We start from the raw sequence: 13426 nt of genomic DNA on the forward strand, positions 1-13426 counted from the left end.
GGTCAGTGTGCCTACAGGATTTCAGTAAAGTTATGCTATTAACATACTCTATCTGCTCAACATTGACTTACTTGGACTATTTTAACAGATTCACTCAGCTCTTCAGGTGCTGAGGAATCCCCTTTTCCACGTACTTTACAATGACTTGACAAACATGCAGGCACATTAGCCTTCCAGGATCAGGACTGGGGACACCTGTGTTAAGAGTCTTGGAAGATGCTCTTTTTCATAACAAAAAAGACTTTCGGAAACTGCACCAAAAAAGCGGACAGGAATGAAGGCAACTTAAGTTTCACATATCTTTTCTGTGCCTCCAACCTGCACAGGCATTTTATACAATTCATGTCTAATTCTGACCTTTGAATCCCAGCAGAATCATTCCCCTAGCATACTGATATTCATTCCTAGTCCTGTATAGCCACTGTGCCTAAACTCAAAACCTTCTGGTACTATTTGAATTGATTGCTGTAGTTTACTACTGTTACCAGGTATTCAGTCATTGACAATACCTATAAAACTTGGCGGACTGTGGCCCCTTGGACCAGGAGTGAATACCGCTGTCCTAGTACAAACAGAAGGAAAGCGCAGGACCATGAAGACACTTCAGATACTTTCTTTGAAACATGTGTTTCCCTTTATTGGCTTGGTGAGGCTGATGAGAATTGCACATAAAAAATAAAATTCACAAGAAATTCATACAATAGGTAGAACCACAAAAGGTATTGGTAAGGAGCTGGCAGAAGGCAACGTGGATAAGACACAAACAGACGACACACTCCCCCTCCCTGCGTATTGTCCTACCCAAAGAAACATGTTCACCCACAAACGTTAAAGCAGTGCTCTATTCCTCAGTTATTTGACATCATAAAAAAAATGTCCACCACGCAGTTTAAATGTTGAATTGTCAGGTTTATATTATATTGCTACTCTAGGCAATTTACAAAGCCGATTTTATATTACAATGATTAAAGCCACATCTACCAAGTGGGACAGGACACCATTACCCAAGCTCCACACAGAAAAGAAAAACATCTATTTATAAATATAGGTATTTTTTCCCCCGCTAATAGTTTTGCCTTTTTGTATATTGGAAAAAAAAGAGCTATCACTTACACAAGTACACTTCATGTTAACTACATTGTGATCAACAAACTATAATACACATGATTGCTAGAAGTCCTGATTTATTCTGGGTTTCTAATTACCTGGGTACTCCATATAAGCAGGAAATTAAAATCAATTATGAGATTACCTTCTAACATTAAAGTCACTTTCCTATTGAGACACAACTGAATAGAAGGAAGAACATGTAATATCGGTTCAGTGCTTTAAAAATGAATGGCAATACTCTTGAGTCAGATAGTGTTGCCAATGTAAATTGAATCCCGTGGACTGTCTCAATCTGAGTAAATTTAAAAATTGCGGGATGGATTTGATTGTATTTCAGAGTCTGTATCAATTCTGATTGACAAAGATCAGCATCGGCAAATAATTACAGCAACTACGACTTACAAAGGCTGACCTATGGTGAGCACACAGACATACAAACCCAAACACGCAGAAATGCAGACATTCACGCATAGGGTTAGACTTTTTAACTAAAGCTAGTTCAAGACAAGAAACACTGTGTTAAGACACATTGGAATGGAATTCCTACAACATTTTTGTGAGACAGCTGGGTAATGTGTCTGGTCCAGAACCACACAACATAATGATCAGCTAAAATACAATTTTTAAAAAATAATTTATTGCTTTTTATTATTCTTATAATTATAACTTATCATTTTCATCATCATTATTATTATTATTATTCTTTTTTACAACAAAGAGAAGATTTAAAAATCCAGGAAAGAAAAATTGTAAACTTTTGTTTGGCGTTCACATAATCAAGCGCTGAAATACCTGTACTTTTTTTAAAACTACAAAATGATGGCAGGAGCAGAGTGTATTAGTACAACCAAGTACCTGTAAAAACCTTTTATTGCTTTATGACTACTTGTAAAAAAGAAAACTAATTCAGACACAAAAAGGAAGCTCTTCATAGCTGTAGACAAGAGACAACTTGGACCAGGGCTACTTATGCTGTGGAACACATCAGTCTTACTGGTTATCAAATAATTACAGAGCTTGATCAAGCAACACTTTGCAAAAAACTGCATTGGAAAGGCTGTAGGTTGAGCAGCCCTGCTTTAGAGACAACACACAGACCAACCGAAGAAAAGCAGATTTTTTTAGAGTTCCCCTTAAGAACTGATCTGTCGAATGCGCCAATCAGTTTTAAAAGGCATAAAAAAGAAGCAGACTTAATATTTATGCATTGTACACTTTCTCCCCCCTGATATTATATTTCAGAATATAATTAAATAAAATAAATAGTCAGTTTCACAAGGTTCTTCTTGTGTTGTGAAGACCATATAAATATTTTAATTAAAAATAAATAGATAAATAGGGCACTGGAAAAAATATCAAAAGATTTACTGTAGGTTTCACTGAAGAGGCTCTTCTCCAAAAGTGGTCAATGCATAAAAAATAGTACTGTAGTGATGTACAGGTATAGAGAACACGGATTTCAGATGCTTATCTACATATTTTATGCGTAATGATTCAGAATTAATGCATGTATGAGTGAAAAACAATGTTAAATTCTTGACCTCTTGAGGTCTTATATACAATTATGAAAATATACCTTAAAAAAAGTATTTTACACTGGTTGTACTGTATAGAGAAAAAAAAACTGACCATGAAACTTTAAAAACAGAACACTTATACAAACATTAGACATGGGTAACAACTTCTTCACCACAATCTGCTCAGACGAACCTTTGACTCCATCTCCCTAAAAAAAAATCACCCACACACATCTATATGCAATCATATAAGCACATCCTCTAAATATGACAGGGGACAATGTTTGTCTTGCTTCATTGTCATTAACTACAGGTCAACATTCTTGATTAAGAAAATTTCAGCATCATTGAAAAGAAGGCTGCATTGTACAGTGCATAGCTGTAACAAATAAAGAACTTTCTCAGATATGTACACAAAATAAAAATATTCCATATAATATCTGTAAATATACTACTACATTTTTGCCAAATGTAGGTGATAATGTTATCTGAAATACCCCCAACTCTTATTAGTAATGTAACACCACATCCACACATCAGATAAAAACAAAAAAAACTGAACAAGCTGCACATTTTTTACCAGTCACAAAGCTGTTGGTATTGTGGAACATGGAAGATCATCCATTCTATTATTTTTCTTTTTTTGTGAAGCACTGTATCTTTGTTCATACATAAAGATTTGTCGGCTCTCTGCATCGATAATGTCTCTTCTTGACTCTTCAGCAGCTTTGCTCATGTAAACTTCAGTTTTTAATCTTTATTTTTTCATCGTACATAGAGTGTAAAACTTCTCAGTCTCAGCTGAAGGACAAAACATCCATGAGGTATTACGAATCCCTCTGTCAGTGGCAGGTTTGGTGCTTGTTACCTTCGCAGGCTGCGCTGTGCTTCTTTCAGCAAACTATCGAAATCCATGGAGTCATACTTGCTCTTTGTGGATGATGGATCAAAGTCATCAGAATGGGAATCTGAAGGAATGTTAAAGAATATCCATTAGTGACAGCAGTTTTTCAGAGTTGTTCATCTGTTCTACCACAATCACATTCTTGATACCTTATCTACAGCACAAAACATCAAAAAACAATAAGAGGCAGTAAGAACTATCATGCTCATTTAGATCCATTTACTGTATTTATAGTCCCACAGCCAGCACTGGCTGTACTGAGAACAAATACACCAAGGATAAAATTCTCTTAAACTGCCCTACCCCTGGGAAGAATTCAGAGTAGCAAAACCACTACTCTGGATAAAGGCAGGATACAGACCACCAACTGAAAACTTGCTTGAACAGTCAGACAACTCCCCACAAATATGACGCTCAAGTTGGAATCAAACTTGTGAGCCATGAGCTCAAAACATAACAGTACTAACCATTCCGTCCCACAGAAATTAGATCCCAGTGAGACTTGAACTCACAACCCCAGATTCACAAGACCAGTGCTCTAACTCCTGCACCATGGTATCTTCTCTACAGATTTCAGGTCTAACAAAATGTCTCAGAATGATTTTGTTATGTTGCAGCATGAGTTATTTCTTTTCACAAACTTATTAAGCAAACTCAATTGCTAACCTGGCCTTGCATTGTGCTTAACTACCCAGGCGAGCGTGACTCAAAATGGTTAAGCCGAATTTCTTTTAAAAGGATGGTTAACATCGTAATGACACTACGGTATTAAAAAGCAAAACTTGACAGACTTAAGTTTCTTCATTTATCTTCTTTTAGTGCTGCCCAGAAGCCATGGTCATTGTACTGGATCAAGGTGAGTGACATATTTACAAGGTAACTGTAAAGTAAAAAATTAGATTCTAAACTGTAAATGATTTATGCCACCACCAGTTTATTTTGGTATCCTTCTGTTTAGTGCTTTGGACAATGCATTTTACATAATTCAAAAGTGTGATGGGAAATAAAGCTTTTAACAGGGTACAAATGACAAACAGGCAAAATGAGAACCGTATATTTTGATTTGAAAGCTGATAATAAATAACAGTGTCTTATCTTCTTTGGCAGACAGCTTCACAAATAGGATGCCACACAGGCAACAGCACAACTTAGAAAGCATGAGAAATGAGAATGACCATGGTATGCACAAGATACCAGTTGTGATGTAATGTGATGCCCAAGGGCTGGATTGTGCCGCACAGTGCACCTTGAAGAATGAAAAATATACCAGCCCTAAGCCCAGAACTAATGAGCGGACTCTTGCAAAACAGGAAAGGAGTAGGGAATGAGAAGTCTAAACAAACAGCATTTTTCACATTGAGCATTTTTCTATCCCTCTTTTGAGAAATAAAACCACTGCAGGTTAGAAATATACTGAAACTACACGTCTGAACATTTCAAAACTGCTATATGACTCGTAGGAAATATAAGAGATATTGCAACCTACTATTCTACATTCCTTTCTCATTAACTACTAACAAATCATTATGATCCCTTTAATATGAGGGACAGTTCTTTTCCTTACTTGATAGAAAACAACCAGACAATGCATGTCGAAGACTACCAGCTTTTGAGTGAATGAGAAATTCAGGTGTTACTACAGTCTCACTCCAGAGCACCGGTTAACCAAAATAAATAATGTCACTGTGTTTCAGGTTTAAACAGTAGGATTCTGGACTCCTGACTGGAGAATCAGGGGGGTCAGGTCATTTACAAATTACAAATTATTACTGCACATTTCCTGCTGTACAAATGTGTGCCCGGTACAGTTAAAGTGAATTTGTTCTCAATTGACTTCAGCTGTAAAATAACGAGATTAAAAAAAAGGACCAACCAAAATTAATGGTACTTCAAGTTTGGGGAGCCCCAGTATGGACCTAAATGTTGCAAGGCACTGGACCAGCTGACTAGGTACTTTTACACGGCAGCCAGTTTTCTCCCTTCCAGTTTCAATTTAAAAGACAAAGCCTTCTGAGCATTGTTGGAATTTGATTAAAACATCCTCAAGTTTAATCAGATATATTGCCTGTTACACAGCATAATTATCAAAAGTCAGTACACCATGTGCTAATAAAAGCAGATAATGCTTGGTTTGTAAACCACTGGTACATTAGAAAACCACAGAATACAGAGGTTTCCCAAGAACGTAGAATTTAAGGAATAATTGACTATCACAAAATAGGCATTGTCCTTAACATTTTGTCTCATTTGCTCTCAACAGCAAATTCAAATATATCTCACAACCTCTTCTTATCCAGCTCCTTTTAAAAGAAAAGGGGAAAGTTTTTCTATTTTTCAGGCTTTCATCTTTGGCATTATGTACCGAAATACTTCAATTTTGCCAAAGCACTGAATTATTTATTGTACATGCTGTGTACTGAACTATGGCTTATTCATTCTGATCCTACGTGTTATCACAGTGTCAGTTTTATTTGAACAGGAAAGTGGACAGTCCAGTCTTGAAATTTAAGGTGGATCGCTTAAATTCATAATCTTTCATATTGTACATGTATCTGTTTTGGACCCAATTAATGTAACAATTAATGTACTCTAAGGAAATATATTTCTCAGCCAAAATAAATAAGGAACCCTTTAATGAAATTCACATAACTCAACACATACAAGTGTAATCCTAGGGTTACTCTTTTGAAAACTGTTTCTGCTTTTCCAGTGCTTTTGCACTTGAAATATTTATTAGGAATGTAAAAATACACACACACACAAAGGAAGGACCTTTTCACGCCTCATGATTTGCCCCTATGGAAAAGTTCAGAAGCTCCATATCTGTCCTTATTCCCAAGATTTAAGCTACACTAACATCCTCCTCCACCTCCAAGTAAAAGGTCAGGGACTTCTATTTGATTGCAATATATTGTAGCCTTTCCTGAGATTTTTATTAAATGAATGGGTCCCCAGGAAAATGCTTTACTGCATCGCAAAGGCACTTATCTTTGCATATCTATATTTAGTTTTAGTTGCAGGCCATTTTATAAAATTACCCTTACCCAAGTCTGTATAATTTGATTTGCAGAACTGCTTTCGTCCACCGAAGCACAGCTCAAACTGAGGTTCATTAGATCTGCGTAAGGTGTGTCCATTTTCCAGAGCAGCAAAAGCATCACAAGTGTAGCGGTAGGTGATGAAGCCAAAATTATCCCTAGAACAAGAAAAGGAGGACATCACTGTATTGAAAGGGAGTTAATCTCTGAAAAGCCATATCCTGGCTTTTTTGTATCACTGTAGATTTGTTTAATGATGAAAAATGTCAGATGATAACACAGATGATACACTTATGACAATTTCAGTTGGAGGCTAGGTGAGGGTTTTCTTAACAGTATAGTAAATATTCCTAAGGATTTCTTTTCTGTCCTTGATTTTGTGTTTTAGAAATATGCCATCACACATAGGAAGTACAAAATACAATTTGCCTTCTTGGATACAAGCTTCCTTTCCAAATTTCAACAGACGGCTGGTCAGGAGACATACATAAATGAATGGGAGTTTCATGGAATTCATTTTTTAACACTGTCATGTCTCCACAACCACCACCCTCAATTCATACCCGTCATCTCTCAAATTGACTGCACACTCTTCGATTTCACCAAACACTTCAAAGCGGCGCTTCAGTTCCGTCCGGGTAATGTCAGGCCTTAGTCTTCCCACATACACCACACGTCTCTCCTCCTGAAGATTAAAGGAAAACCAAGAGGAATTACAAAGGGAGCCTTTTTCACCATAGTCATCATCAATAACTTCTAGAGTAAACTGAATTACAAAAGGACAGCCAACAAAACTACAGTAGATGCAATTTGTTGGAAATATTAATCTCCTTCCCTCATCTCATATACTGTAAAAGTACCTAACTGCAGAATGTGTACACTGAGGTGGACCTGTCTGCTTTTTAACTGAAAATTTCTAGCCTGGTAATTTCTAACCAAAATTGGAAACTAATTAAGAAGTTAAACTAGGAATCTTAGGGTATCCAGTTAAAAGCTTAGGGGGATGGTACATTAAAATTGTACAATGGATTAGTAAGACCTCATTTAGAAAAGAGTTTATATTTTGGTTACCGTATTAGAAAAATATTCAACTGCTCTGGAATCAGTCCAGAAAAGAGCAGCAATATAAATCCCAGAACTTTAAGGAATGTTATACACTGACAGACTTTTAGTTTTTAATGGAACAGACTATGAGGGAATCCAACTCAAATATTCAAAATTCTCAAAGGCATTGCCTATGTCCAATGGGCTTCAGGATCAGCAGTGACAGTTAAAAGAGGACACAAGTGGAACCTACAGTATAGTACATTTAAAGCGGCAATCAGGAGCTTTTTACACAAACAAATGTGGGGGATCAGAAACAGCCTAACCAGCCATGTTGTTGAAGCTGATCATCTGCTTTCTTTCAAGGCACAGCTGATCAAGATCGGTAATCAATTAGTTACCAACAACCAAACAGGCAACAGCAGATGGCCTATTTTTACACTTTCTTACAGTACATGTTCTTTCATTATGATCTTGAAAATGAAGAAACTAAAACTTCCATTCAACCACTCTGGCTTTGTGCAGTCTGGTTTATGGAAAAGCAAAGAGTCCATGGGTACTGTGTTAAATCTAAGAAAAGAAGTCAAAAGCCCTGTTGTGACTCATTATACGATAGATGGCTAATTTGAAGTGTATATCAAAGGAATTCATCTTCAGTAGCTAATACAAAAAATGAAGTTCCCCCATTTCCTTAAAGCAAAGACTTAATGGAACTTTTCTTGGCTGAGACAGTCAGTAAGGGGTGACTAATTCATACATATTCAAGAATTAGGATTGCTAAAAAGAACAAAATAAAAGGAAACAACTCACAAAAAAGGGAAGTTTGACACAAACAACCACCCAACAAGCCAGAATATTATACAAGCTGTTCCTTGAACTACAACAAATTAAGGTCATAGTTTGAAGTTTTAAAATATTGGCATTCTTAATGTGGCAATTATGTCTTTCAAACAACTGTAATTCTGCTAATTATTTAACCCCCGGCTACTTTTTTTACTGCTATGATTATTTATTCATTCATTCATTTGTCATTAATGGTATAGGTCCACTGAGATGCTATCTAATTTTCAAAGGCATCCTGAGGGTACAGGTAACACAGGATATTATGCCAAAAAACGATTAATTTTCTCGACTCTAAAATTAAAGTTCATCACTAATTACACTAACATTAGCTAAACAGCATGTGTGTACAACTTCCCTTAATATAACTTTAAACGGGAGCGCTAAATGAGAAGGGAATTAGAAAGAAGATACATCTATTTAAGAATCTGTTGATTCCATCCAGAATGCCAAGATAATTTCTTACGAGCTGCCACACACTTTCATGAGTGTTGTAGTATATCTCTTGGTTACTTAACATGCCATATAACTTTTCCATCAAAAGCAGCTTAGGAATTAGGGTGGTAATATTGATCTTATACTGATTTTCAGCAAGGGTTTCATGGATGGTGTTACTTTTCTTCCCCTGTACACGTACTTGCATTCAGGCATGATAAATCTTTCAGAGAAGGGCTAAGAGATAGTCACAAGGGGGATTAACATAAGCTGAATTACAGAAGACTGTGTACACGACAGTAGGGTTTGTGAATCCTCGCACCAAGGTAACAAAGACTCAACACAAAGCTCATTTTGAATTACAACGTTTTAAATTGCATGGATAGTTGTTATCATCAAGTAAAAAAAACGTACAGTAGTAGCGACTTTTTTGCATTTTGAACTTTTTTCTCAATTCCATATGATTTCAGGAGCAGAACCCATTCAATGTTGCTATACCGCAAGAGTGATACTGTATACTGTAGCTAGTGCAGCAGGAGAGCACTGCAAGTTCAATGCTGTAGATCAACTTTGTTGCCCAGCTAAGAAAATCTCATCTTGAACAATGGCTTTCTATGCACAAGAAGTGACTACCATTCCAAATACAGAATCACAGGTCTTATGTCAGGAAAGAAATTACATGGAATTTAAAATAAACAGTAGATAAAATGCTGTTTTCAGTTTTCTTTCTCCCAAATAGAAAACACATGTAAACAAATCAGCAGATTTTGATCTGATACCTTTGTGCTGCTGCTTGTTTTTGTTTCCTGTGACCCAGAGGAATGCGTTAAGACCCGCACTACTTTTTAGTTTCTATGATTAACTTGCCACTTTCTTTCCTTTTGACTTCAGCAGGTGCAGCTGTGATGCACAAGTACGGTTGGGTTTTTTTGTGTTTTTTTAGCATTTTTGCTAACATTAGCAAGTCATCTGTACATGACTTGACAACGTTTATTTGTCATAGGGTGTTTTATTTCGGGATGTGTTTCATCTTACATCAGAAAATGGGAAGAAGGATTAAATTCACAGAGCGCTGCTTAAATGCATTCACCTTATTGAATTTCACGTGTTAGTGGGATCCTGCAAGAATCTTGCTGTTCTCCAATAATCTTATTTAAAGAGCTACTCTTTTCATATTTTTGCTGCATTTTTCCTTAAGTGTGATTAATAATATCTGTCATTTCCCAGACAGACATTTTTTTTTTAAATAAGATAAAAGGGAAATGTGTAAGTTAAATAATTCAGTGACTCACATTACATTTATTCAGTCATTAAGTAGTGTACTTGCATGATTTCAGATTATGTCTGTCAGGTGTCCCCTCTCTGCATGAGAAAATGTGACTTATGAGAGAGCAAAGCAGGCAGTATTAATGCATAGTTGCTATAGAAAGGCAAATTCACTCAAATGTTTTCACTTTATGATAACTCACAATTGCCTTTTGCCTCTGCCTCTCTCTTTGTTCGGCTCTTTCAAACTCGCGTTTTTCATAATCTCGTCGATACTCCTCCCTCTTAAGTCGCTCATGTTGGTACTCCTCGTAGCTGTCGTACCTTAAGAAGAAGAACAGCACATTAAACTGTGCAGTAAATTCTCCATTTGGTGCTCTGCCGTTTCATATTTTCAGTAAGCAGAAACATAAAATCAACGATCAGTGATCAAAAGGCAAACCGTTTCACTTCATCCATCCTTTCATTTTCTAATCCACCACAGGCTCATGGGTGAACTAGAGCCTATCCTGGCAAGCAAGAGGCGCAAGGCTGAATACACCCTGGATGGGACCCCAGTCCATCCCAGGACACACACAGACACAAACATGCTCACACCAGGGCCAATTATCCCAGAAGCCAATTAACCTACTGTACCAGTAATGTCTTTAGGCTGTGGGAGGAAATTGGAGCACCTGACCGGATCCCATGCAAACACAGGGTGAACATAAAAACTTAACTCACACAGCACCCTAGGAAATGAGCCCAAAGCAAAGCTAACCACTGCACCACCACACTGCCACCTCATTCGCTTCATTACTTCAAAAATATTGTTTCCCATATAAGGCTAACTTAAAATATAAACCAAAAAATTGCATTTTCTCATTGAAAAGACAATGACTCCCACAAGATGAGACAACAGAAATTGGTTTTACTCTAACAGATGCAATTGTCAGCGAAATGTCACATTTCATTAACTCCTGCTTATTTTATTTTTTTATTCAAAAGCAACTGCAGAAAATCCTTCAATATTCTATTCACTTTGCAGCTGTGCACTTAGCAACCTAAATTTGGTCATATGAAATTATTTTGTTCACTCGGTCAGCCAGCTTAATTGTTTGCAATTAATAAAATAGATTTTTTAGGTTTGTAAATAATAAAAAAACAGCGAGCAGAAAACATGCAGTGCTTTCTGTGAAAGGCAAGTGGCAAGTAGCTTTCAGTGTAAAAGACATTATGAACTATTCACTGCTGCTAATAAAAACCTCACAGCCAGCAAACAGAAAAAATAGCCAATAAGAATAGTTGAGTGTGGGAGTGGAAAACGACTTTGACAGCACTTGTAAAGCTCTTAAACAGTCAGAGCTGGTCTATGAGTCATGTCTGCATCAACAGACATGAACTGAATAATTAAAAATAGAGAAAAAAAGGAACTTTGGAGTATTTGTGATACAAAACTGTGGTCACGGGATGTTCATTTTAGATTGAACTTAAAAATAAACTGTTTGGGGACTAGAAAGAAGACAATGACACTTGCAGAAATCATTTCACCTAACAGGTCAGTTTAAATTGTCTTTTTTTACTTTTAATTGTTTTAGGATTTTGTTTAATTTTGTACTACCAGTTTAGTTGTGTCTGCTGTTATTGAATCATTTTGTCTCATTCTTGGTTAATTGCTATAATAACTGTTTTTGCAGAATACAATGAGGGCCACACTTTATAACAAAATTTAATAAGCAATCTGTATTAATAAATAATGAAAATGTATCAAAGCATTATATATACAGATACTAACTGCCCTAGATGTAACCTTAATACAAAGATTTATTTCCTGTGACTCACATCTTGTCTCTGTCTGTACTGGATTAAAAACATTTAACAGGTGGCCTTTTCTCCATTCTCATTTTTGTTTTCCTGGAAGATAAACTTAAAATGAATTCAGAATTATATTAATTATGGTTTAATAAGCCATTATCCATCACCTGGTAATGTTGCATATATTGTTACTAACAGTTATAGATATAACCTTATTCTAAAGGGAGACCATGAGAAATTCACAGGATTTGCAGTGACAAACTGTGGCATGGACAGATAGCAATATTATTAAGATTACATAAAATAAATAACACAACAGATCAGAGTAGGGGTTTGCCACTCTTAAATCCCATTGTCTGTTACTAGAAGTTTCTTAAACCTCTAACTATTAAATTAATGCTGAAAATGATGATAAAAGAGAAGCGTGTACAAGACCCTGGTAACAAACTACCTTTGCAGCTACAGACTGAATGAATTTGATTACTGTAACTCTTTAGAAATGGCAGCTGCTGCCTCCTAACCAACTTGTTTTCAAAAGTCATTTTATTAGTGTGACAAATCTAAGCAGAAAGAATTAAAAGAACTGAAAGACACAAAATGGATGGCAGCAAGAAATGATGAGAAAATACGATTGTATGTAAATAAACATAGAACTGGAATAATTGCAAAAAAGGAGCTTTTCTGGTCTTTGAAGTTCACGTAGATAGCTGCGTCAGGTTTATTTCATGCTGAAAAGAGAAGAAAAGAAACACAAAGTTTCGGCCATGGAGCTTTGACAACTAGGACTCCTGAAGAAGGCTCCACAGCCAAAACTTTGTTTTTCTTTTCTTCTCTTTTCAGCATGAAATAAACCTTTACTTGTTTCTCTGGTCTTTGACATCCAAATTCATGCATTAAAGGAGTAAAGAGATTGATCTAGAGCTGGAACATCTGAAGACAAATGTAACAACCAAAAGAACTGTCTGAAAGAATAACTTAGATCACCTTGGCCTCCGACTGAAGGGGGATCTAGACTGTGATCTTGAATGTATGGGTGGGCTTCTGCGAGACCTTGGCCTAGTGTTGCTGGAATCCACACAGTGATGAGACCTTAGAAAACAAAAATTTCAATGTTGAAACAGCTCATTCAGGAGTCTGTACAAGTGGTCCCTACTCAGTCAACCCAACTCAAAACTTTCTGTGAAAAGGGCTTTTTCCTTTTAGTTCATACAAAAACTATGTGCTATACAGTACATTATGTCAGTTTCAAATATCCCCTTGAAGGATGATTATTAGCGTTGAGTGATGTTCAACTGATCTTCAACTCAAAACGAACTGTGAAAATGGCTCAAAGGAAAGTGATATGAAAACAACATGACATTGTTTACAGTTTTGTTTAAAGACAAAGACTGTGTACTTTGTCTTCAACAACAGAAAAGACTCACGTTGGAATTAATATTAATGAAGACTAAAAGACCAAGTGGGTATTCCAATGTACT

General features: G+C 36.3%; 1 protein-coding gene across 6 annotated transcripts in view; it reads right to left on the bottom strand.

The window, feature by feature from the left end:
• Positions 1–611: 611 nt before the first annotated feature.
• The window catches only part of ppargc1a (peroxisome proliferator-activated receptor gamma, coactivator 1 alpha), a 319257-nt gene continuing 306442 nt past the window's right edge, over positions 612–13426 (bottom strand). For all 6 annotated transcript variants that reach the window (XM_088625639.1, XM_088625658.1, XM_088625649.1 and 3 more), the window contains 5 exons: positions 12933–13037; positions 10358–10478; positions 7133–7254; positions 6576–6727; positions 612–3595 (listed from right to left, as the gene is read on the bottom strand). In XM_088625639.1, coding sequence (XP_088481765.1) covers positions 3492–3595; positions 6576–6727; positions 7133–7254; positions 10358–10478; positions 12933–13037 — 604 coding nt within the window. In that variant the 3' untranslated portion in view covers positions 612–3491. The remainder of the gene's footprint in view (positions 3596–6575; positions 6728–7132; positions 7255–10357; positions 10479–12932; positions 13038–13426) is intronic.

The sequence above is a fragment of the Lepisosteus platostomus genome, chromosome 1 (genome assembly GCF_059453375.1).
Source record: "Lepisosteus platostomus isolate fLepPlt1 chromosome 1, fLepPlt1.hap1, whole genome shotgun sequence".
Lineage (NCBI taxonomy): Eukaryota > Metazoa > Chordata > Actinopteri > Semionotiformes > Lepisosteidae > Lepisosteus > Lepisosteus platostomus.